The following is a 26,135-nucleotide window of genomic DNA, read 5'->3' as shown; positions in this document are numbered from 1 at the left end:
GGCTTCCAAATGCAAATATGTTCAATTTTACGTTTCTCCTGGTCCGTTAAGTTTCTCGGAAGGTCGCGCGCGAGAGAAAAGAGAAACCATGTCATTTCCATTGTCTGTTCTGTTATCCACCTTAGTCTTCGACCAATCAGCGCGCGAGAAATCACTCAGTTATTTATTTTGGAACAAGTTTGTCACACTTGGAAGTCGATCAATAATGATAAAAAAGAATGAGCCTATACTAAACCAGCCAACACTCTTTCCTTTTCGGTATTTCGTAACTCACTTTCAATGCACTTTACTAATTTTGTATTTGAAATGCTTGTTGACCAAATTAATGTGAACAACAACCTTGTTAAGGGAGCCAAAATAACAAAGGAACGGACTATAGTAAAGAGCGCAGAGAGTTATTTTGAAAGGCATTTTTTTAACCAAGAGTTTTATTATCAAGGGTAAGACAGCTGAACCCTATGGGATGAGAAGATCATTCGTTATGAAGCTCGGTCTTTTATATTTTGATTTTATACAGAGTCTTTTATAGAAGTTTTGGTCAATTACATTGTTTATCAACTAATTATATGTACTCTCTTTTAAATCTTGTAAACAAGACACAGTAACAAAAACACAGAGGTTTTAATAGAAATAGGACAGTTTATTACTTAAGAAAACAAGAGGAAAAAAAAATGGACACTATATTTCTTTGAACCCTTATTGCGTTTTTTTCCTCATTCCATCATGCCTGTGGCAGGGGGAACTGGACTCGACATGCTATTGTCACTTGTCCCGTGAACCATCTGGCCAGCGGTAGCATGTCCTAAAGGAGGATTACTCGGAGTTCCTGGGGCAGACGCTGGTGATGCAGCATTGGAGCCCATAAAGGAGACTGGGGTGCTACAGCCGGAAGTGGGGTGGGAGCCCACCGGGGGAACTGAACCGGGGTTCACTGGCGGGGCTGGGGAAGCGGAAGCAGACGGCGGATTGGATCCCACGGGCTGACCGCTTGCTGTCACTGCAAAAATTAAATGAAGGTTTTAAGTACTAAATTTCAAGCAGGTAATATGGACACAATTTTGTCTCTAGCGGCGATTAGCGAGGAGAGAGCGCTGTATTCGCAAGCTAAAAATCCAGTAAAACAATGAACAGACAGAATACATCACGGGTAAGTCTTTTTTTATCCATTTCATTGAAAATAAGTTTAGATCTAACGTTCGCACATGTCAGAATTGTATTTCTCGTATATAGAAAATGTCTTATTTGCAATGGTCGCATATAACGCTTCAAAGGCAAGTCTAGCAGATAGGTCGGGTGTCACATTAAACGTTTTCTCTCGTAACGTGAGTGACTTAAGAAAACATGTTGGGTTAGGATAGGCTCCTGGTTAAGAAGGAATAGGTGGACAGTTTTTCGGAATCTTTACCTTGCGGAGAAGGACTTGGCGCCTGAGGTACGTTGTGACCGGCTACTACCGTCTGGGAACCCTGTGGTTGAGCTTGCTGAGAAGGCCTGTGTTGTTGTGGTTGGCGTTGCTGTGGAAACTGAGGCTGTGGTTGGGATACCTGTGGCTGTGGTTGAAGATGGCCTGGGGAGGAAGCCGAAGGGGACAAGTGACCAGCTGCTGCGCGTACGCGCATCTCAGCCGCTTTAAGTTGTTCTTGATGGAACTGCTGGCGTTCGGCAAGAAGCTGCTGTCGCTGGTATTCCAACTGAGAAAAACAAAAGTTAAGAAGAAAAATTGGTTTATAATGAAGGTACCCAAAAGGCTTTTCGGGATCCGGGATTTCCTTTATTTAAGACTTGACATCCGCGCTCTCTCTTATTTGAGGATCGGGATCCGAGATTTCTCATTGAGGCTTGGGATCCGAGATCTCTCTTATATGAGGCTCGGGATCCGAGAATTCCCTTATTTGAGGCTCGGGATCGGGTATTTCCCTTATTTCAGGCTCGGGATTTGGGATTTTGCAGCAAAATCGGGCCGAGATTCGGGATTGAAAGTATGCGCGGGGGGTTGGATGCCACACATAGCCACGAGATTGAACGAAATTTTGGGTCGGGACTACGGGATTGAAAAACTCTATAGGGGACCCTTTATAATGTTTACTTTCATTTCAGAAAACATTTCAGAAAATACTGCACAACGTGACTCTATGACAAAAAAAAAAGAAAAGAAAAGAAAATCGATATGTTCTCCATTTGACTCTTTCGCCAACGTTTAAAACTTTCCGACACTTTGTGAAGGATGTTACCAACGAAATTGCCTTCTTGTAAAGGACAATTTGAGAGTGTACATTTGCATTTTGGGGATTCCTCATACAAAATAAGAGGATCTGATTACATATTGTTCAACCCTTTATTATAAGTTAGAATCGGATTTACACCACGTGAAGGAAACTTGACTTTGCGTGTAACTGAAGTTTTATTGTCTCACCATAATCATAAACTCATATCTTGAGCCATGCTGCTCTTGTTGGGCTCTTGACTAGTTTTAAGACGCTATACAATGGGCCCATTACACCATATTACAAAGCGGTCCGCATGAATTCACGAGCCTCACCTCTTTCTCTTACCACAACTGTTTCTCTGCAGATTGACTGATCACAGACTTCAACCTCAAAGAGGCACGGAACTCGAGTTCTTTTCCTTGATCAAAAAGGAAGGAAATACACAGTATACTGTACTCACCGCTTCGCGTTCACGGTCCATGATCGTCTCAAGTTCTTCAAAGTGGCGAAGTTTTATCTCAAGTTTCTTCATCTGAGTCTCCACAAGTAGAGCAACGAGACTCTTGATTTTCCGTTCTTCAACTTGAGCCAAATGCTTCGAGAAAAAAAAAAAACGCATTCTCGGCTCAATAAAACAAAGCGAACAGAAGTATCAGAAGTCAAACTTCGAGTTACAGCGGGGTTTCGAAGGTCTGTCTAGCGTAATAAACTTATTGCCAGAAAAGCTCAGACTCTTTTGATTTAATTAGAGTAAACGGTGTCAGAGAACCGATACGAGGTGGTTTGCATGCAAGAAACCACCTAACTCCTGAGGCCGGGGCTAGGTCAATAACTCTTGCTACTGGATGCAACCATTAATAATATAAGTGGTGTTCATGCCAGTAACGCTCTTCATCTTAACGACACACTCAATCAGGTCTGACGTGAAGTTCAGAGCAACTGGCCCTTGTGAATGAAAGGTAGGATCTTGAATATTCGCAATCGTGAGAAGATTCAATAATCTTTATTCATATATGAACAAACTTCCGCTGACAGTTTTAATTGCCTACAATAAGTACAACACGTAACTTTTGGTGTAGCAATACGCTGAAAGAAATCGCTCTAATCACCAATTTTGCACTTCATAGCCATTGTTCCGACTAGGGGAACTAAGTTACGGGAGGAAACCGCGACTGCCAGGACAATAGGCATGTCCAACAATGAGAGTATGCGACGTCAACCGCCACCACGAGAGGTCACTTCCACTGAACTCCGTTGAACTGGCCAAAAGGGGGGCAAACACCAAGCAATTCTAAACAAAGGCCGCAATGCATCATGCCACTAGCGCGCAGGCCCAACACGACGGAATTTGAAAAAGTTACTTACTTCCCGCGTCACGGAAAAATTATGTATGCAGTGAGAATAGTTACCTTGGCTTTAACAGCAGCAGCCGCCAGAGCAGATGCGGCCGCTTTAGCGATGTTCTCTTCCTTAATAGTTTGGGTTTTCTCTCCATTTTCTGGTTGGCTACTCTTCTCCGATGCATCTTCCATCTAGACATAATAAGTAAACAAAGCAGATGATTGCGTCAATTCTTCATTTGTTTGTAGCAAAACATGGTTCAAACTTGAGTCCATGGCTTGATTAAACTATTAGCATCGAAAAGCTTAAAAAAAAATACATGCGTTGTCCCGGATTCTTAAAATTACTAGACAAACACTTTTCCATTAATTTAATAAAACCTAATATCAAAACTTAAATTCTCATTTGCTGTCCCTATTCGTTTCCTATAAAAGAAGTGAGGAGAAGTTGTTCATTCAAGTATCAATTACATTTATCTTCTGTGATCATGTCCTCAGTTCTCATCACCAATCTGTTTGGTATAGGAATATTATTACACACTTACCCCTCCCGGTAAGCCAACATTAACACTTACTTCTCATTTAGGGGCAAAATGTTGGCTTAGGGGAGGGGTGGGTGGGCAGTTTCCCAAACGTATAATGATCCTGATATTGATACAAGGGGAAAATTTGATACTGACACTCCTGGACACTGGATTCCAGGTACTGGATTCCGGATTCTTTGTCAGTGGAACTTGGTCTACGGATTGTGGATTACGGATTCCGATCGTTCGTGGGATTGCTTGAGCTGTATTCCGGATTCCAAAGGCCACGATTCCACGATTCTACAGTAAATCATTGCTGGATTCCGGAATCCAAATTCCATTACATGGGGCGAACACCTTGTCATCAATCAAAATCAACTGACTAACCTTAACATCTTGTGTTCCAGTCTCTGATCCTTCAGGTGCGGTCGGTTGACTGCCATTAACCTCCATAGGCTGCGGTGTTTCGTCTAAACGTGAAAAAAACAAAAAACAAAAAAAAAACAACCAAAAAAAAAACATACCGTATATTTGTGTCCACAAATTAGAGTAAATAAGCACACTTCTGGGTTCTACTAAGCAAGGGACAAGCTTCTTTGAAAAACGATACAGCTAGACAACTGGAAAAAGAAAAGCAAGGTTTACAATCCACTGCAGAACTTGCTCGCGGTGGATTATACGGAGATTCAATTGATACCGACCGTGGCTGCATTACAATCCATCACCATAGTAATTTAGGAGCGGCGGAGCGGGAAACGGAAGAAGAGCCTGCAACTACGTCTGTGGAATTTGAATATCTGCATCGAAAAAGTTGATGCGAAATGCTGATTGGCGGAGATCACATTAATAATGAAGTAATTACTCTTGGCACGTGTTTTTCAATGTTTGTTTACATTCGCGCTCGTCGACGAGGAGCCAGAGGGGATTTGGACGTGGAATTCAAATTCCAGAGACGTAGTTGCAAGGTCTCCTTCCTTTTCACGCCCCGTCGCTAAAGCGCGCCAAAGAGCTTGCTCGCAGACTAACTTTTGATTAACAAGCTTGGAAGCCGCTTGCTTATTTCATTCGCATTCGTTTTTTTACTCTACCTTTGCTTTCTTCCGAGTTTTCCTGTTTTGCCTTCTCTGCCCGTGCCTTGGCAGCATTCTTTACATGACTGTCGATCACTGACTGAGGGATCTCGTCCTTCATCTCAGAGAACTTCTCTGTTTATAACAGGGAGACTAACATTAAATTCCACGCCAGTTGAAATTTTAAATGGTCAACTGTTGTCAAGGTAACAACAGAGGATGCAGCAACCCTCTCGGCAGTACGGAGGTTTCTACGGCAACCTCGCCACAGTCCACCTCGGGGCTCTCATCGTTACTCTCTGGGACATTAGAGAGCTTAAGCAACGACGACGGCGACGTCAACGAGAACGGCAAAAAAACAATTGGTTTAGAATGTCAAACCAGCAACTTCGCACGTGCATCACCCTTTTTGGAACATTTCTTTGCCGTCGTGCACGACTTCAACGTAAAACTGCCTAATTTCACGTTTTGTTGAGGACGTAAACACAAGACAATGACCCTCTTTCTCCTGCCTTGAACTTTGATATAGTCCTTTAGAATTCAACTCTAAAAAAAAATGCCAACATTTGATGAATAGAACGAGATGGAATAAGTGCAACCTCGTCCACAGGATCTTCTCGTTTTCCAATATGGCGGCTCTATATCGGTAAACGAGAAGACCCTGAGTGTTCGAAAGACCATTCCAGTTTGTATTTTCTTACCTAAGGCTGCCTTGGCAGCCGCACTTGCCACCCTTGGATCCACAACTGAAGCAAGAAACGCCACTGTTGACATAATGGGGTTTCCTTGTTGACTGAATGGCACTGGTTGGTGTGATAAAGGACCTGAAGAGCATTAACAACGGATTTTAAACAATTGGATTCTCTACAAATGAAAGAGACAGTTCTAGCTAGGTTTTACATTGAAAAGCTGCCCCGCTCTGTATATTGTCAGTCAATTGTATCCTTGGTCTTTGTGTAGCTGTTTGAAATATACCGATTCATATTAAACATTTTCACACATATTACATTCAAGAGGTGAGATATTACAAAGCAGGAAATGCAAGATTCACTGCACTGATTCAGGTCAATTACGCAGCTTTGACCAGAACACTCTCAAAAAACGGCATTTAAGACAATACTTTGCTTTAGAAAAGCTTTATGGAAGGTCATTTGTGAAAAAGAAATACATCAGTACAGAATTTAACTGTGGACGAGTTTCTGTGATCGTCGACCTTGCAGAGTCTACATTTTCGTGGTACCAGCTGCCCACTTTACCAATACTGCGAAAATGTAGCCTCTACTCGAAGAGTATAGTGATTTTCCATCGCTCCCTGATAAGGTAGCTTGATTCACTCGTTCGCTTAGGAAAACTTGTTTTCTTGTGGACTGAGTGGTACATTCACAGCCCCAAAGCCGAACTTGTGTATGAAATATCTGAATCGTTCCCAATCAAAAAGGTTTTGAATGATAAACTTGTGTCGGGCTTGCAATCATTCCTTTCGGAACACAATTTCGGTCAAACACAAGATTTTCCCTTCGTGGTCCGTGAGTTTCTGAGGCTTGTTTAAGACAGTGAAATGAGACAAAAAAAAATGAAAATTGTTGTTTTTCTCCAATACTTTCAAAACAGTTGCTCCACTGAATGTCACTGAACACACACATCAGTAACGCGAAAGAAGATGGAAGTATGACTGTACAACTAATTCAAATTCAACCCAAGCCATCCTTTCGGGCTTCACACAGCTTAAAAACGGTTTTCACACAGCCAAACTTGATACGAACCCTTACAAGGGTATAATTAGTAAACAGACGACAATTTTCCAAGGTATTCTCACAGACCATAGCTCTATACTGAGAAAGAACGTGAGAAGAAAATCGCCCAGTTGTTAAAATTGCATTAGACTCAATCCCCCCCCCGGGGGGGGATACTCCCCTATAAAGGTGACAGGGGTGTTCGTCATACCTTTTAGGGGTTTAAATTTGGGGATTGGTACCACTTATGGTGATTAGGATAAAGCTTTATGACAACACTTTCAAAAAGTCCTTGAGAAGAAAGTGTTCAAAAGTTAACTTTATTACTATTATAATTTGCAGTGCCAGTTACATAATTTGCTGTTTTGGAATTGGTACCTCTTAAAGATGCAAATGAATTTGGAACACGCCCATAAAACAAGATTCTGGTACCTTTAAGAGGTGTTCTCGAAATTTTCCGACGAGCACCCTCATCACTTTAATAGGGGAGAACCCCCCCCCCCCCCCCGCGCCCACGGGACTCACTCCACTCACCCAGCTGTATATCTTCAAGGAATGGATCTTCAATTGGAAGTCGAAGAAAATGCAGAATACATTCATCTTGAGTCCGCGTCCCCACATGTTCTGCCACTTTGTTCCAGTCATCTTTGTACATTTCTAAGCCCTAAATTTAAAGATGAAAAAAATGAAAAGTAACTAGTTTTAAGGCTGGTTTTCACTAGCGATGGAGTCGGAGTGGAAGTGGTTTCAAGTGTTACAATTAAGAAATGGAAAACGTGCAACGTGCAGCGTGCCGTCATAGAGTTATGGATGCATGTGGATGCATGCAGGAAGTTGCTAAGCAGGAAGAAGCGTCAAGGGTTGCTGGAGGCGTTGTGCGCGCTAGCTTTCGTGAGCATTCACCCATGGGAAAATAAAAATGAGAAGTGTGACGTCATGTTACCACGGTAGCAAAATTTCTGGATAACAACAACAAGAGAGCTGAAGCAACGACAACATCGAAGGCAAAGAGAACAGCAAAAAAGTAACACGATTATATTAGCAAAACAACCACTTTGCACGTGCATCACGCTTTTTTGTACATTTCTTAGCCATCGCTGAACGATTGAAACTTCCTAATTTCACGCGCCCGCTTTAAGGAGTAGGTGAGCACATCACAAAAATTATCTATTTGTTTTTCTAAACTTAGATACGGTCCATTCAGGTCCAACCCAGAAAATTTCGTCAACATTTGACAAATTAAATGAAACTGAATAAGATCGATGAACTTTGAAACAGTGCAAATTCACTTTTTAAGTGAATTTTTAATTTGTTGTCATCCAGAAATTTTGCCACCAAGGCAACGTGACGTAACGACTTGTTCCTATTGACCAATCAGGGCGCTGCACGCTTTTACTTGTTATATCATAACAAAACATTACTTAGTCTTTGAAAAAAAAACCCTTAAGGACATCGGCGAGTCTACCGCCTTTTTGTTTGTCTGTTAATTTTCATATTCTCCTTGTTTTGAGTACCTTATATTAAATTATTTATTTCGTGTACCTCCAACAACAGCAGTGTCTCTTGCTCTGTCCATTCCTTTGTAGCCGTTGCTGCCTGAAAAAAGACATCAAAAAAGCATTTATTTTAAAATAAGGTACATGCAATTCAGTTGAAAGAAAAAAATAATGACGTAGAGGTTTAGAAGAATCTCACAGAAACGCATATGCCAAAGCTAAGCCCAGATTATTCTCAGGCTGTGTAAAAACAAAGAAACGAAAAACAACAACTGTTTCCCGTCTACAGTCGCGTCATTTTTGGGGGCCGCCTCCCTTTCTTATATCAATGAGCCATTTATGGATGGAAGCGAGGCTGAGAGTGACCTTGTTTTGATACAAACGTTCTTTGCTTTGTTATGGAAATCGTTCTTGAAAAATACTAGTTAGCATAAGGATAACTTGATTTACATAATAAAGCGGGAAGGTTTGTATCAAATCAAGGTCACCCTCAGCCTCGCTTTCATCCATAACTGAAAAATGGTCTATTGTTATTAGAAACGTTGGAGCGAACAAAAACCAACAGGCGTTACTTGTTGTCATCGCGTCGGACTTACAATCCGGCGGTCCCGGGTTCTAGTCCCGCTCTGGCGACTTGGACAGGCTAGTAAATAGTCAGCTGGTTGCCTTCTGCCAGTTGGGGTTTTTTAATCCTGTTATGTTGTATTTGAATTATTTGTTTCTAAGTATTTGAGTGAAGTGCCTGTAAACTAGCTGGATAAACTAAGTGCACTTTCCACTATTAAAAAAAAAAGAACATTAAAAAAACCTTCGCCCGCTCTCTCTCTCTTTTTTATGGAAATCCGGACCACTAACATTTGTAATATTTTTTACTTGATCCAATAACCAAGCGACGGATAACTAATACGTTTTAAGGAAATGAATTGCTTCACTCACTGGATAGAGATTTATCTAGTGGATGGCACAATCTGTATTTCGAACAACTTGGGCAAAAGCTTTCAGTGTTCAAGATTTATGTACTTGCCTTCTGGCTCTTTTTTGATAAATATTGGTCTGAGCGAAGTCTAAAGGAAGAAAAAAAGAGAAAACCACACTGAGTTCTTTACTCGTACAAATTATGCCCGGTGTACGTGTTCAGCAGCATACTCTGATACATGCTGTGGTTTCATTAAATCATTCCATGGTTCATCCATTATGATTCTTTTGTAAAACTTTGTATCAAAAAAAGAAAAGGATACATTGTAAAATCGAACCACAACATACATCGCATTAGAGCGATTTTCGTACGACCTTGAAAAATGGTTTCGGAAAGTGTTCGATATTTGTTTTATCGGCCAATGGATGGAAAGATCAAAACATTGACTCTTTGTTTTCCCGCCAAAGAAGACCCTTATATGGAGAAGGCATTGTTCGATTGGCCAATCGTGTTGCAGTATGACGTCAAACCTAAGTATCAATTGATTTCCAGAAAGTTTTCGGGCGTCAAGTCTTTTCACCCGACCGTTCGCCTAACCAACCAAAAGCCACGCACGTTTTGTATCCGTTCGACAAACCAATCAAATCTATTTCCGTTCGTTTGTTGTTGCTGTGTTGTTCGCGCGTTTTCATTTCAAGGTCATACGAAAATCACTCTACCTAGCACAAACAACAACACAACAACAACAACAACAACAACAACAACAACAAACTACAGCCACCGAAAAAAATTTAACATTTAATTTAATATAAAAATACTACGAATACTACCTGGTTTCCCCCACCTCCATATAAACAGGCCCTTAATCATTTGAGTAGATTTTTTTTTGGTATTTCGCGAAAGAGAGATACTCCCTCATTCTTGCCTACATGTACATATTAACACAGAAATCTCTTACCCAAAGTTTCCACTAGTTATCCCACTCTTCTGCGTTTCTTTTCCACCAAAGTCGTCTTTGAACTGAATCATTTGTTGCGACGCTGGAATCTGGAAGAATCATAATTGAGATTTGGAGATGCAGTGGTTCGAGGTTTTTCAACCAAAAACCTACCTGTATCTCTCTTGCATACGTTTTTATTGGCGTTTGGCGCCGGTTACAAACTGCAGATATGCTTCACACTTAGTTGGTTTGTTAACACGCCTGATTTTGCAATTGGCAGAGATTACAGACAATTTTAATTAACCATTTTTTTTTTGTGAAAGGTTTGAACGTGTTATTGGCGCCAAAATACGAAAAAAAACGTTTTATTGGAGCCAACAGTTACCAGCGCCTTACAAACGACTTATTGACGAGATCAAGCAAAACTAACTACGAGAGAACGACTGGAGAACTGACAATTTGACTAACAATAGACTGTTTAACTGTGACAATAGACGAATCGAAAAGCACCAATTATTGATTACGAGTCTTCATAGCCAGTAACATCACGGCTTAACTGACAGACGACCAATAACATCGCGACGTAATTGACCAATGAGATCAATAACCAGAGTATAATACCATCAACTGACGTGATACAACTCACTTTGACTCTGAAGGTGACTACCGCACAGGTTGTCGAAACGTCAGTCACTGTCACGGACGATCAAACTCAACCTATATATTTTTTTGTGGGCTTTTTTGTGGAAATTCTTCACGTGACCCTGAGCTGCAAGGAATCAACGGTTAATATTCTACTGAAAGCTCCGCTGAGGTGAATCGAAGAACAAGAAGTATACGCGGTACCTGTGTTTTCGCGGGCTGAAGCGGCTGAAGTCCTGCGGGAGTATCAGCAAGCACGTGAAAGTGTGATGTTGAAGGTGGTCCCATGGGAGCAGGCCGGCCGTCAGAATCAACTTGATAGTTTATCAGACCCCACTGTTCTAGGAAGGCGTGTACCCTAAAATATTTTAGGAACAACAAGACACAAACAAGTGAAGTACTAAGCTGTCACGCGCCAGGCATACTTGGCAGATTGGGTGAGTTAGGTATTAATTGATTAATTTCAATGCGTGAGACTAAGTTGCCACGTGTATTCGTGTATTCGTGTAGCCGAAAGCTCAAGAATAAATTAAGAGAGTACTAAACTGGTTTTTAGTTTCTTTAAATTCTTGTATCAAAGATAGTGAATTTCATAATCAGAGACACGCCGACGCAAGATGTTAAAAACACCCTCGCAATCTAATAGTTTCTTAATTTTCAGTGACGTCATGAGTTGTTTACTCTATTTTAGTGGGAGATTGTACGATCCGACCGACCGTTATTGCTTTGTAGCTTTGGAATGGCATTCTACTTCTACAATGAAGAAGACAAAGATTTTAAGACAAAGTCACTGGGCTCGAAAAAAGTCTCATCCGGTAGTCCGACACAAGTAGATTTTCTTGCTGGTCAAGTTACTTTTAAAGTTTACTTGTCCAATAGGCAAGGGTTGAAGCGAGTACCCACATGACGACCACAGTACTGGTTAGATGAAAATCTAATGTACCTGACAATAGCACACACATCTCCAGCTAAGTTTCTTCTTGAGGCTGTAGCTGTTAGGTATTCGGTGGGGTTCAGCCGGTATGCATCAATCATGAAGTTCCGACTAGCGAGGTACCTTGAGGAAAATAACGGATATAACCATAACATTATTCAGTTTTGTGTAGGGTTTGAATAACTGTAAAACTACAAAATTAAAAATATCCATACGATTGGATGAAAATAAAATAAATAGAACATCCACGATTTAGTAAATCGTGTATTAAAAGAGTAACACACACCAGAAGGCAGCTTTTAGTAAGCATCAAAGGATGAAATTCGGCTTTGAAATCTCGCCCTTTCTGATGTTTGGATATATCGATGTTATACAAAACAACCTTGGTTTGGATATCATTACCTCACATAATTATTTTTAACTTTTCTTATCAAGCAGCAACTGAGTTATTATCATTTTAATTTTTTTTTTCCTGCAGGTACTTACACTTCAGGAGACTTGGATTTATTTTTTCCATTAAAAAATTCTGGCAAAGCCCTTCGTTCAATGGCATGGACACTAAAACAAACAAGAAAAAAAATAATATACAATCAAAGGCATTAAAAGGACATCATCATCATCATCTTCATCATCATCATTATTTCTTTAGTCAATTACTTTAAAAGGCGGCTCAACTACACGGTTTTAATAAGATTTTAAGTAAGTGGCAAAAGCTTTGGAGTAGGTGGAGGAGGAAAAAACAGTCGCGGCGAAGGCGTAACTTGCCAGCGCAAGTTTCTGGAAAAAACAAATTGACATCTGGGCCTCTTAGAATGTATTTCCAGCATTCTGGAGCAAAAATTAAAGTGCGTGAACAGAACACAGACATCATTAATTTTGACTTTTTTATTCGCTTACAGCACATGCATATTCTATTTAAAGTAGGGTAATTTCCAAAGAAAATTAGGCGGCGAGTTCAAGTGAAATAGCCGGCGAATTCCGCCAGCTACCGACTCTTATTGAAACCCTGACTGTTTACGATGAAGGTCGTACTCTGAACAAGCATCCCTACAGCTAAAACTATTCTCAAACCTGTTGTAGTCAAACCAAGAGGCGTAACTAGGGATGATAATGTGATGCGTCTGTTCTGTCAGATTCTCGTCATGTGGTTCAGTGTCTGGTACGTTGAGAGGTTCTTTAAACAGTCCTTCCTTATTCTGGTTGGATGAAGGCGAACCTGGCGCAGATTGCTCGGTGCTCTCCTCTTGTTGTTCCTGGAAAAGAATAAGGACAGCAGTGAGGAGTTGTCTACACGATTTTTGCGGATGAGCTAATAAACCGAGAAAGCACCGAAGTGTTTTTCCATTCCTACTTTCTCAAGAAGAGAGTTTAGGAGACTATGTAGCCTATGTAGCAAGCGTTTTCCGTGCGGTTTAGGAGCAAAGCCGCGGAACGAGGAACGAGGAACGAGGAACGGGATTTTCGGGTTTGGTTCAATTTTTCACGCGGCTTAAACCAAAATCTCGTTCCTTGTCGTTCGTCGATCTTTCTTTGCTCCGAAACCACACGGCAAAGCTTGATAAGCAGGTTAGAGACTATAACAAGTTAGAAACTCTAACGTTTTTTGTAGATGTCTAAAGAAAAAAAAGGCAGAAAGTTAAAAAAAGAAAAGAAAAAGAAAAAGGGTTATGTTCTATCACAGCACCTGAGTATCCATGTGACTGCTTGTGTCTCCCTCCTCACCTTCACCACTTTCTGCTTTCCCTAGAGAATGACCAAAGCAAATCAAGAAGTTATTTTTAATGTCCTGAAGTACCCAATATCATATTAAAGGTTCGCATCCGAATCCACTATGTTTTCATCTAAGCCGGGACATTTTTTTGCAGCGAGAGATCCCCCGGAACAATTCAGGTTTCTGAGAAACTGCCCACCTACCCCTTCCCTAAGTCAACATTAACACCTAGAGTACTTCTTACTTAGGGCAAAATGTTGGCTTAGGGGAGGGGTAGGTGGGTAGTTTCTCAGGAACATGAATTGATCCGATTGACCCATGTATGGCAATTGAAGACAATCATGGATTCCGGATTCCTCATCAGCGGAACGTAAATTCAGGAATCTGGATTCCTTGGGCTGAATCCCGGATTCCAAAGCGCAGAATTTGGGATTTCGCAAACAAAAATTTCCGGGATTGCGGAACCTAGTTTACCGAAAATTCCGAAAATAAGCCCCTCCATGTATAAGCTCCTCCAAATATAAGCCCCCCAAAATCGTGACGCAAAAAACCGTCCGTTAAATCGCCCCTCCAAGTATATGCCCCCCGGGGGGCTTGTACTTGGAATTTGCCCTCGAATACAAAAGTAAAACAAAGCAAAAATGGTAAATTTCCTTCCCACTACAAGCTAGTCCAATCGATTTTGAAACGCAAATTTCCCTCCGTAGATAAGCCCCTCCGAATATAAGCCCCTCCAAAAATAAGCCCCTCAAAAAGGGTCTTTGAAAAATATAAGCCCCGGCGCTTATTTTCAGAATTTTACGGTATCTTAAATGGGGCGAGAGAGAAAGGACGAAAACGAGAGAATCTCTGAATAATTTCTCAACTAACTATGACGGTGACTATGCAGAGAAATAGGGCTCAACACTGTAGGTAAAGTTTGATACCTGAATCTGAAATGTCAGTTAGAGTGGTTCCTTTCATTGGCTGTAGATCACTTTCCTTTCCTTTAGCGGCTGAAAACATAAAATCAAAAGATAAGGTTCTTGGAATTGTTTCGGATACACCCTGCATAACTGAGACCGATTTGATTTATGGAGAACTTGCAGCTAAATGGAGAACACGAAAGCAGGCCTTGAAAAAATGGCCAGTCGATGGCAATTGCCGGTTTAAAATAGCCTTTGTTTCTGCGATCAAAACCTTGAATAACTGGACATTTTGTTTAGTCGTTTACGCTTCAAATAGAAAATTTAATTCACAAATTCAGATTTTAACTAAGGTTGGAAAATTCTAAAGTTCTGGACGTAAAAAATGGAGACTACGCACAACTTGACCAGCGCCAACCGGGAAAACATTTCAAGCACTGCGAGAAGACAAAAAAAGTCATTTTAGCAGTCGAAGTACCATGGCTTATTTCAATACCGCAGAGTACGCAAGGCATCGTTTTCTAGGCAAAATGAGTATATGGAAGTTGCAAATATGCTTGTTCCATGACTGGACATAATTATGCCCAACTAAGGAATCACAGATTTTCGTTCAGTCAAAACAAATAATACATTTATGTGGTCGGACTAAATCGCGGAAACATCATGTGTAGCAGGCGCGAAATTCGCAGGTAGATTGTCCTCATTTTACTGGCTGTTATTTATAAGGTTCTTCCAGTTTGCATTGATAAAACAGAAAAACCATGAACGGTCTGAAGAGGCCTCACCTGCAGCACCAGCAGTCACCTCTTCAACCTGCAAAGACAAGCCATATAAGTTTATGGTATTAACTCAGTAGCAGACCACAGTTAAATGAAGGAACATTCAAGGCCCTAGGGCGGCAATCCATACCCTGGGTACCAGAGGTTTTTCTCTCGTGCTGCGGAAATTTTCGGTGTTGGCCGAAGGCCGACACATCTCCGGCCGTAGGCCGAAGCAGCGAGGAAAACGCTTTTCGCGCAGGTCACTACAAAGACGTGACAGAAACCGGAAACCGCGCTAAAAAAAAGTCTCTGGCACCCAGGGTAGGCAATCCAATATCCTGAAAAAAAGCCATTACAGCAGTCTATACCCTAGGATTTCCCTAGGCTATTAAGGTGACTCGACCCAGTTTTTTTTTGGGGGGGGTACCATCCTACTTTGAAGCTCTCTGGTATCCCCACCTTTACTTTTATCGTAAGTCTAACACATAGAATGTATAACATATAGATCAATCTACAATATAACATAAAATTTTTGGCGATCGGAGTAAATGTCACGTGGTTATAATGCCACGCCCCTTTGAGGTCTGAGTCGAAAATCTGCTGTTGTCGGCATTTTTTGTTGAAAATCTCTCGGCTACACATAGTGCGCATTAATGCCTTACGCTGAACAGAGTTTCACCAAAATCGCAAAGACCCAATTCGAGAAATTCAGCGGTTTCCAAATTTAGGTCATAATTTATGCGAAAATGATAAGCAAACTTTACACGGATTATATCTAATAAACTATGAGATTCATCTCTTTATTTTGGGCATCGTTATAGCAGATGGGTCCTTGCAAGTCAGCAAAACGCTTTAGGGTCTGGTAAATGCGCGCGATTTCAAGCAAAGCAAACATATAGAAATTATAGTTTTCGCTATTTGTTGACGTTTGTCAGCGTTTAAGAGTCCTTCTCACGAAAAAAGCATTTTCTTAAAAATTCGTAGTTTTTTTTCCTTCAAATTTTTTCAGGACCACAATTGATTAACTAACTACCCGGACTCTGAATTTCATGGTCATTGAAAAACTGTGACATCATCTTCTATAAGCCCAAACTTGAGTAAACATTGAAGATTTTTTTTCATTTACAAGGCCCTAAAGCGTTTTGCTGACTTGCAAGGACCCATCTGTTATAACGATGCCCAAAATAAAGAGATGAATCTCATAGTTTATTAGATATAATCCGTGTAAAGTTTGCTTATCATTTTCGCATAAATTATGACCTAAATTTGGAAACCGCTGAATTTCTCGAATTGGGTCTTTGCGATTTTGGTGAAACTCTGTTCAGCGTAAGGCACTAATGCGCACTATGTGTAGCCGAGAGATTTTCATGAAAAAATGCCGGCAACAGCAGATTTTCGACTCAGACCTCAAAGGGGCGTGGCATTATAACCACGTGACATTTACTCCGATCGCCAAAAACTTTATGTTATATTGTAGATTGATCTATATGTTATACATTCTATGTGTTAGACTTACGGTAAAAGTAAAGGTGGGGATACCAGAGAGCTTCAAAGTAGGATGGTACCCCCCCAAAAAAACTGGGTCGAGTCACCTTAACCCACGTTGATTAAATTTAAACCTCTGGGTATAGTGTACATAGAAAAATACAGTCCATATCCCTGGTGCTCTACAACCCATTAATGACCTGGATTTACTGCAGTCCATACCACACGATTCTTGGAAATTTAAAATTACACTAACTTGACGGTGATGAAGGAATTTAAGTATTTATTTAAACCAATTTATGTTTTGTTTGCTTACATTAGGGACAGGAGATGGATCAGGAAGATCTTTGGTAGCATCATCACTAGAATGAAAGGAAGAAATTTTACACAGCAGTTACATGTACAGTAACACACTAGAAGTTTGTTGGGGAGGTTGCGTTATGTGACGAGAAAAACAAAAATGTAACACACATACAAACATAATAAGAAACAAAATCAAAACTAATAAGTACACTGCAACAGTTTACAGAACTCAAGGAAAAAGCACTTTATTATTATCCTCAGTTTGTACCTGTCATTTTCATCTTCTTTACCAGTCTTCTTCTTAGGATTGGCTGGTGCTGCCGCCCTGTTTAGACAACCAAAAAAGAAGTTCAGGTTTTAATTACTTTTAAGTTATGTTATTATGTAGACTTAAGAACGAACTGTGGTGTTGCCATGAAGGCAGGGAAGTAAATGACAGCAACAACATAATTACATGTACAGTGAGTGTATGCGTTCATAAAAGTTTACTTAGTATACTTATTTATTTATTATCTGTGAGAAGGTACAAACTGTAGAATGGATGACTATTGAGTGCATTAAGCTTGTGATCTGGAGATGTACGAACTTGTCACATTTGTTGAAGCACTTAACACATCAAAGAGGTGTAGCCAGCTTTTCAACTAGTTGTAGGTCTGGCTGACTCTAATTTTCTTACATCCTGAAACTTGCATGCATGACTAGTTGGCCAAACCATTTGCTGCAAATAAACGTGATTCTTAACACTTTGGGCAGGGTTGTCACTAACATTTCAAGTTGACGGGTATATGCGATAAGTAAGAGAGAGGAATTGTACAGCTAGGTTCCAAGTACTTCTCGTTCTATTTTCCTTTTGTTTCTAATGAAAGTAGCTGGGGCTCCCGCTCATAGCAGCCGGGGAAAATCCCTAGGCCACGGCTCTTAGTAACAGCCCTGAGTTTGTTAATTGGGTTGAGAAGGCATTACATGCATTTACTGTCTACTGCAGGGCTCAAAAAAAGTCCTGTCTGGTCTTCCAGGAGAAGCAGATCTTCTTTTGGGGCAAGTAACTTTTAAATTCACTTGCCCAATGGGCAAGGTCTAAGCAAGTCATCTTCTAACTAAATCATTAACTAAGATGAGTAAGCAGTGGCCCCAGGGAAGCAAAAATTTAATGTGAGAGCTGCTCGCCCAAAGGACAAGCTGGAATTCAAGTTTTTTCAAGCCCTCCGTTACTGACTACTAATCAGTTGAATGACAGATTATCAGTCTATTCTACAATGTACAATACTTACGGTTTCTTTTTCTTCTTCTGATCAGGGGAGGGAGAGCGCTTTCGTTTCTTTAGCTTCCCTGCAGAAAATCAAAACCACATGTCACGGCCACTACATAGTATAAATAGCTGAACAAACATGTTGATTTGCTAAACTTAATTGTACAACAAACAGAATAATACTATTACGTTACACAAGCTAAACAGTCACAATTCCTTTTTCTTTTTTTTCAACATAGAACACAGACTTGACACGGATACACATAAAAGCACATAAGGTGAAGTGCTAAAAGAACTACATGTAGGTCAAATTTATTGTTTGTTCTTGCCCTTGCATTGATGACTTTCTCTTCAGCTTAAACAGTAACAATTCCAGCTTTATCTGAAGGATAATGTTAGACAGAGCACCTCTTTAGAGTACACTACAAGTGGAAGTGTAAACACCAAGGCCGCGTTTCTTGATGAACTAAACTACAGAGCCAATCAAGACTAAACCTTTTTAAACCCCTTAATAAAACACCAGTCATGCTCCATTTTAGTAGCTGGGGAAAATCCCAGCCCAGTTAAGGAAAACTTGTTTATTTAAACTAAAATAATAATTTATGATGCATTAATGTAATGATATTACATGTACCTCCATCTGGGCTACTGGGTTGCTCATCCGAACTTGCCCCTGATTTGAAACTTTTCCTTCTTGTTTTTCCTAAATAAAAACAGACAGTGTATTGGCAAAAATAATGTAGGTTCTGAATGCAAGTTAGAGCAACACAGATTTACAACTGAAAAAGGTAATGGTTGGCAGCAGTAATGCAGGGCTCGTTGTCACAACTTACCTAAAGCTGTTTCTCCTCTGTTTCCCTGAAAGAAATAAAACAGAGCACATGTGAAATTGCTGTAGCTTGGCATTTTTTCCTTTCAGTTGTACAGTTTTGTATTCTGTATCTTCTTTGTTGTTCAAGATATTCACACCAAAAACTTACAACAATGACTTAGTTACATGTAAATCTGTGTACATAGTAACCATGTATTGATAATTAGGTCAAACCTAGCAATTGGCTGAACTGCAGAGTTCCCTGCACACTTTGAAAACAACCAGGCTTTTTCCTTATGATGAGAAAAATGCCAGATTTTAAAATACACATGAATTCACTATTTGGACTCTCAATTTTCCAAATTACTATTAATGATAATAATAATAACAACAACAACAACAACAACAATAATAATAATAATAACGACAACAACAACAATTTATCCCAGTCTTCAAACAGGATTTTCTTTTTAAACTAGACAAAATACAAAGTGTAATATTGACCACTTACACTGCCATCTGCATCTGCTAGTTCATAGTCTTCTTCATTCATCCACTCATTAAACACATCAAGGTCTGTAAGCCACCGTGCATTTACCTAGATTGAAAAGTCCCCCCCCCAAAAAAAATTTTTCAGTTAAAATGACTGAGACTTGGAATTTGCGAGAAGAGAAAACAAGTCGTAAATAATGTCAAAATAATCAATTGCCTACCATCAGGTAATTACCTTGCCAATTATATAAAACTACAGCATGGATACTTTTCGTCACATCGAAACAATACTATAGGGTGCACATAGGAGGGGTTTTATTACCTGCCAGGGTCCTGGATGCTGGGGCTCAGGTTGAGGTTCATCTTCAATATCACTGGATGGCACCCAAGTATCATAACTACAGTGTACAAAGATAATCATAGTAATCAATCTACACTGAATAAAATTATTGTAAATTAAAGGACTGTTAGTAAAAATTAAATGTTTTTCAAGCTTATTATCTCTGCCCTCTTCCTGAGGATTTCACACCAATCTCAATAGTTTTGTCAGGAGGAATGAAATTTACAATCAAAAGGCTCCATGCAGAAAATAATTATTCCTTGGCCCAAAGAATAATTATTTCCTTTTAGGAGAGGATGAGCTCTTCATAGGTTCAGCAGCTAATTTGCCACATAATTATTTGCAAAATGATAATCATGTAAATGAATGCCTAATGCAATGTTTACTATGAAAGACTGATCTGATGCACCCCCCCCCCCCCCCCCCCCGCCCCCAAACAAAATTCATATTACAAAATAACATAGCTTAAAAGTAAGTCTAGAATAATACTATTAAAACACACAGTCATGTACAAATTGGGCATTGCATGGTGCAGAGAAAGTCAGTTTACGGCTTGGCATTTGGGCAAGCTTTACCTACAGGGCTATAGCATTTACTAGCTCGAAAGTCATTTCAGCTAGCCTGAAAAAAAAATCGATGAACAGGATTGATTACAGTTCTTCTGTAATTTGAATTCCTCCAAAAAAATCACTTGCCAGTAGGGCAAGTTAAGAACAGAATTCACTAGCCCAATAGCAAAATCCACTAGCCCTAGGCTATCGGACGCCACTTTCTTTGCACGCTGGCATTGCAACTTGACTTAACAGTTCACACACCTGTCAGGGTAGTACCACCAGTGTACAAGAACTTGTTTGTCTTGCCTTAACAAGGGTCTAAGCCACTCCTCTGGGCAAAAAAAAAACAATGCCAAAAGTCTGTTTCAGTAAATGTGCATGTACATCTGTACCTTGTTGCTGTTGTGTATTATTATTATAGGTACACTGTAGCTACTAATTGACCTTGGAAATATATAACTTTTTTAACCACTTTTTCCCAGTACCATAAAAAAGTAATGTCATAAAATTTCAAGGGAAGCCACCACAACAACTCCTGAGAGTTAAATCTCAGGTTTCCATTTCCCAAATAAAGCAACCCATCCCTAGAAGACCTACGAAATATCTCACTCGCTACAATATATTTTTTTCATTGTTTGTTTGAAATAAATTATTAACCACATGTGCTGAATCCTGTGCTGAAGCTATGAAAGGCATCTTTTGATTTCAACCCAAACTGCTGTAGCGAATCATGACTGTACTTTAAATTTGTAATGTAATCAAATACATGTACACGGTAAACAAACAGTTACCTTCTGGAAAGGGTGGGGGAGGTCCATGAACAATGTGAGTTGCACTAGATTTATCATCTGTAATGGTCCCCTAAAAGGTTGGGAAAAATCAATATTTAATTATAATATAGTGTAACTACAAGGGAAATTTTAACATGATTAAACCACAATATAGAATACAGAGAATGATTCAAAAGTTATTATTTCATTATAGAAGATGAGATTGAAAGTACCAGTTAATAATAAGGGAAAATCTGCACATTATTTAACAATTATTCGCCGAAGGCGAAGTTAATATTGTTGAATAATCCCCGAGACGAAGTCGAGGGGATTATTCAACAATATTAACTGAGCCTGAGGTGAATAATTGTTTTAGTATATTCACACGAAGTGATCTCAACAGAATCAGAAAGGAAACCATTAAAAAACGATTAGTTTGATTGACGGGTGAAAATTCATGCGTGAACACGAAGCCGTAAACAGTGGATGCGCAAAAGTTAGATCTTTACAGTATCTTCAAACATGGCAAATGATAGTTTTAATCCTTTTGTATCGAGTTTTGTAAGCTACAACGGTTTAAAAGAAAACGCCGAAAATTTAAATTACTACCCAATTCTGAGAAGAAAAGTATCTACAGCTTTATTTGTTTCTGTCAACTCACCGTGAATGAGAAAGTTTTCTTCGTCGCTTCTTGCAAATGCTGTCAACAGCGGCTGCGATCAAGGTGAGCGTTGTTTATGTCCAAAGTTCTTTGCCTTGTTAACTTGCTGGCACGTACAATTTTCGAAAATATTTGCCTTCCTCTCTTCTCCATAAATTAACTTCTATTTATAGGCAAAATTGGTCTTGCGAGAAAATCCCGAAATCACAAAACAGTGACAAAGCGACCTCGTTTTCCTCTGAAGTGGTAAACATAGCTTCGAGCGTACAAAAAGTCAGCTAAAGTAAACCACTTCACAATAAATCACCCTGTTTAAACACCATGAAGTCTTTTCTTGCCTTCAAAGTCATCAGCACTTGGATATTCGTGTATTTTCAAAAAGGTTTTACTTTGAAACTTTGGCAAAACACCCAGTTCACGACAGCGATTTTGTTCGGCTTTATATTCACCGCCTAGCGCGGTGAATATAACGTCATAGTCCGAGATAGCTAACCAATCAGATTGCTTGAATTGCCAAGATCACTGAGTGTGTATATACTAATTTATAATACTGATGCCAATATAAATTAATAAAATACTGTTGATCGATGATAGCAAAAAAATGTCTGGCGCCAGATGTTCATGGGGTAGATAACCACACCAGATAAAAACTAATAACCACAAGCCACTGAGTAAGACATTATTTTTGTTTCCTTGACTCTTATCTCCTGGAAAGTGATTTACCTGGTGGATAGGACTATCCAGCTATTGATAGACAATTAGAGCATAATGTTTTCAGTGTAATTTTCTGAATTTCAATCTTACTGAAAATCAACTACGGACAATTAAGACAGTCAGAACTAAGTACTACATTATATGTGAGTGCTACAATCAAATGAACTAATAGAGAATGACATTGCAACCACTTTAATAATGTAAAGACAGGGATGTAGGAATTCAGCATCAATTTTAGCATCTTTGGTAAAATGTTAGTACAGCTGGATTTTACAAAATGAAATTTGAATATTTTTTTCACTTCTTTCATGCGCAATATCAAGAGTTAAAGTGTTAAGTATACGTACAAGAAGCAGTTCTAAAAAAAGTAAGTAATGCAATTTAACTTTTAGCTCTGCAAATAAGCTGGGACCTTACATTGTGTCTTTTGACAATGTCCTTTAGCCTGGATGCAAGTCTCAGATCAAGATCAGGTGTTATGAAGACTTGTGGGACGGTCAATAACTTTGCCTACAAAAATATGTACAACATCTGATCAATAACATATGATTACAAAGATTACAAAGGACTAGCAAAAGTAAAATATATATGTAAATTAGCGCCTAACTAAAAAAGGATCTGAAGTATAACTTCACTTGCATTTTGTTAAATACATGTATTTTTCCTTGCCTAAAAGCTAGGCAAGGGAATATATTACGATTTGGACAAAACGTGCATGAAATCATTACTTAATTTTACTTGTCACCATTTGATTACACATATTAATAATTTGTTACATGACATTTTTGATGCTCAAATTGTGCACTAAAAATCTGTATAATACCCACAGAGTCAACTTACCTCTTTGAGTGCTTTTTCCATGTTTAAGAACAGTTCCACATTTCTGTCCATGCGTGAGGGAGACTGGAAGTCAAACCTTCTCCTGCCAATAAACCAACGCCAGATTTATTTATGATAACTTATCTTTTGCCTACAATAGTATGTGCTTTGATTGGCTGGTAAGCGCACATTATTTTCTTGTAATGACCAGGCATTACTAGCTAGGTGTCCAACTTAGGCAAATACAATCTGTGTTTCACTTGATTATAGCCAATTGACAGCTGTCACATGACTGTATCACAGGCTCAAGTGTACAACTCATTGAGGTGACATGTTTTTTAGGTTATCCATGGACCAGTTATTGGTTTTATAATGTTATTGCTCACAAGACTTTTTGCATGTAAAAAAGTCGGTTCTGTCCTACAGGGAAATCTCAGTCCTCAGGCTTGATGTATTGACATAGCTAGGCCTCGGTCTGAGATTTCCCTGTAATGACCTCACCCTTGGTTAATAAGTGGTATATCATTATACACTGTAAATTACTAAAAACAGTTTATATGTAATGGACCAATCAATAATAAAAGATTAATTAGTTGACACAGTCATGCCACTGTACTTACCATCCTTGTTCCAGTTTGGTTTTAAACACATTAGCGAGAATGACACAAAGGCTCCCTCCAGAAGAGTAATCCATAAACAACTTCATCTATAAATAAAGATATTTATTTTCTTTACTTTCCATGTACAGGCACTGTAATTATTAATTAATAGCTATGTTCAAGAACCCTGTGTGCTAAGAAAAATCAAAGGGAACTTAGCACTCCTAACCTGTGGAATCCTTTAGGATGCCCAGCATGGGATTTGTTGTTGTTGTTGTTGTTGATGTTTGTTTGTTTTGTCTGTTAGTTAGCAAGTTTTTTCTAGAGTTTCCTACAGCTAGCTGTCCCAGAGAAAAACTCACCATGCATTTCTGTTTCAGACTCATGAATGTACATTTCTGTACATAATTACACTCATTGATATACACTATACAAGTATGAAATTATAGCAAGGAGCCAAAAAGTGTGACCTCCTTTAATAAACTCACATTCTTTCATGCAAACATTAAACAATCAGAAATCAAGGACAGTTTCCACCTGGCTTCTGATTAGATTAAATCTGTACGAAAAATGTAAATAAATCAAAAGTGATCACACTTTTGGGCTCTTTGCTGTTTAGATCTACAGACTGTAGCAAACACAAAAAAAAAACTATAGCATCCACTGTACATTATACAAACATCAAGCCTTGTTTTAAGAATAAAAAAATGCTATGAAATGAACTTACAGGAAGTTTTGTCAGAAGAGCTTGCTTACTAGCATCTTTACCAAAATTATCCTAATAAAAAAAAATAAGATAGAAATTATTTAGATTACAATGACTCTTCTGCAATTTGAATGCCCCTTAAATCTTATTTCCAAAAACACTGACATAAAAAAAAATCATTTGGTTTAGAACTACAATAGTTTGAACAAAAGTGCCAAAAATTAACTAGGTTTAAAAAATCAACTACACGTACATTAAAAAAAAAAAAACCTGAACTAAATTTGACCTGTAACGTACACTATGGCAGAGTTTGTTTTATACATGTACAGATGTATCTAGGTTCCACTGTACAGTTGTTACGTACATGTAGTTCTGTAACAGGAGTAGAAGGCAGAAGAAACACGCTTTGCATTCTGAATCGTCCATTTTCCACATATGTACATGTAAGGCAACATCCCCACCCATGCAACCGGCCTATGGTTTTTATAATTATATCTCAACTTGTGAGATATGCTAGGATTTGCATTTCAAAGGTGGACTTTGTCAATAAACTTCACCGACTTTCTTTGCATCGAAAACAACAAGGCTTTAAATACACTCTTTCCTCAAATCCTTTAACAAATTCTTCAGGAGCCATGGGGTCATCATTGGTTTAAGTATCAGACTACACTGCTGGAGTATCGGAATAAAAATGGAACGTCCCTATACAAAAAGATTTTTCTTCAGCTTATACATGCACATGACATTTAATTTTAATTATGTCCTCAAGTGTGGACATTCATCCGACACGTTAAACTCTAACTTTAGCAGCTTTACATTGTTAAGACCTTTAGTACATGTTATCGTTCCAATCAATCAGAATTATTATATTACATACCGGCCTGTATAACTACAGCTGTAAAAGATAATACATGTAAGTTATTTATGAAATCTTACCTCTTGAAATTGTAATAACTGCGCCGTAAGTGTGGCCAACGTTTTGTTTGTCGGCGGTTCCATCTGCACATACTAATTTAAGCATAAAACAGCAATCAAAGCACTTCAAGAAAGTGGGAATATAATATTGAAAACAATCGCTTTGTCAAATTCAAAACCATGTGATCGTATTCATCGAACAGGTTTATAAGACAATCCGTTTATTGACGGTCATGCAAAACAACATCATGATTACCTTTTTACAATTCTTGAGAAGATAGTTTTTAACTGGCTCAAAAAGAGCGACAGTGTCAGGAGATTCGTAGTATTTCCAGTCAGGAGCACCAACCTTTTTTCTTACCGCCATCTTGGATTTTTTTTGTCTGAAGGCTTGCATTCGGGAGCTACGTCACTTATGGCTAACCTAGTGTCTCTGTCACATTTATTGCATAACTGCTAAAAGTCAGGACTAGAAGTTTTAAACAGATTAAATTTTTCCAAATTTTACAGCTGAGACCTTAGTTTAAGCCTCTGAATC

General features: G+C 39.1%; 1 protein-coding gene across 1 annotated transcript; it reads right to left on the bottom strand.

The window, feature by feature from the left end:
* Positions 1 to 619: 619 nt before the first annotated feature.
* Positions 620 to 25,987, bottom strand: LOC140930927 (SWI/SNF complex subunit SMARCC2-like). The gene is made up of 33 exons (XM_073380645.1): positions 25,854 to 25,987; positions 25,619 to 25,690; positions 24,704 to 24,754; positions 23,998 to 24,083; positions 23,399 to 23,480; positions 22,976 to 23,068; positions 21,205 to 21,274; positions 20,675 to 20,744; positions 19,842 to 19,917; positions 19,539 to 19,625; positions 19,050 to 19,074; positions 18,851 to 18,919; positions 18,239 to 18,296; positions 17,236 to 17,292; positions 16,981 to 17,026; positions 15,204 to 15,231; positions 14,440 to 14,508; positions 13,487 to 13,545; positions 12,874 to 13,055; positions 12,289 to 12,360; positions 11,812 to 11,925; positions 11,073 to 11,226; positions 10,245 to 10,333; positions 9,391 to 9,434; positions 8,417 to 8,466; positions 7,409 to 7,538; positions 5,843 to 5,965; positions 5,160 to 5,276; positions 4,459 to 4,541; positions 3,617 to 3,739; positions 2,668 to 2,802; positions 1,406 to 1,691; positions 620 to 997 (listed from the first exon to the last, which is right to left on the bottom strand). The coding sequence occupies exons 1-33, from the start codon at positions 25,962 to 25,964 to the stop codon at positions 714 to 716; spliced, it is 3,195 nt and encodes a 1,064-aa protein (XP_073236746.1). The 5' UTR covers positions 25,965 to 25,987; the 3' UTR covers positions 620 to 713.
* Positions 25,988 to 26,135: the final 148 nt, after the last annotated feature.

Source organism: Porites lutea, chromosome 3 (assembly GCF_958299795.1).
Source record: "Porites lutea chromosome 3, jaPorLute2.1, whole genome shotgun sequence".
Classification (NCBI taxonomy): Eukaryota; Metazoa; Cnidaria; class Anthozoa; order Scleractinia; family Poritidae; genus Porites; species Porites lutea.
This window is presented reverse-complemented; position numbering and strand designations above follow the sequence as displayed.

Coding starts and splice junctions, on each gene's coding strand:
- LOC140930927 (XM_073380645.1), bottom strand. CDS start 25,964: ATGGCGGTAAGAAAAAAGGTTGGTGCTCCTGACTGGAAATACTACGAA. Junction 19,075..19,538: donor TAGCAGATGCAGATGGCAGT/GTAAGTGGTCAA, acceptor TATTTCTTTCAG/GGAAACAGAGGAGAAACAGC. Junction 998..1,405: donor GCCAAGTCCTTCTCCGCAAG/GTAAAGATTCCG, acceptor TAATTTTTGCAG/TGACAGCAAGCGGTCAGCCC.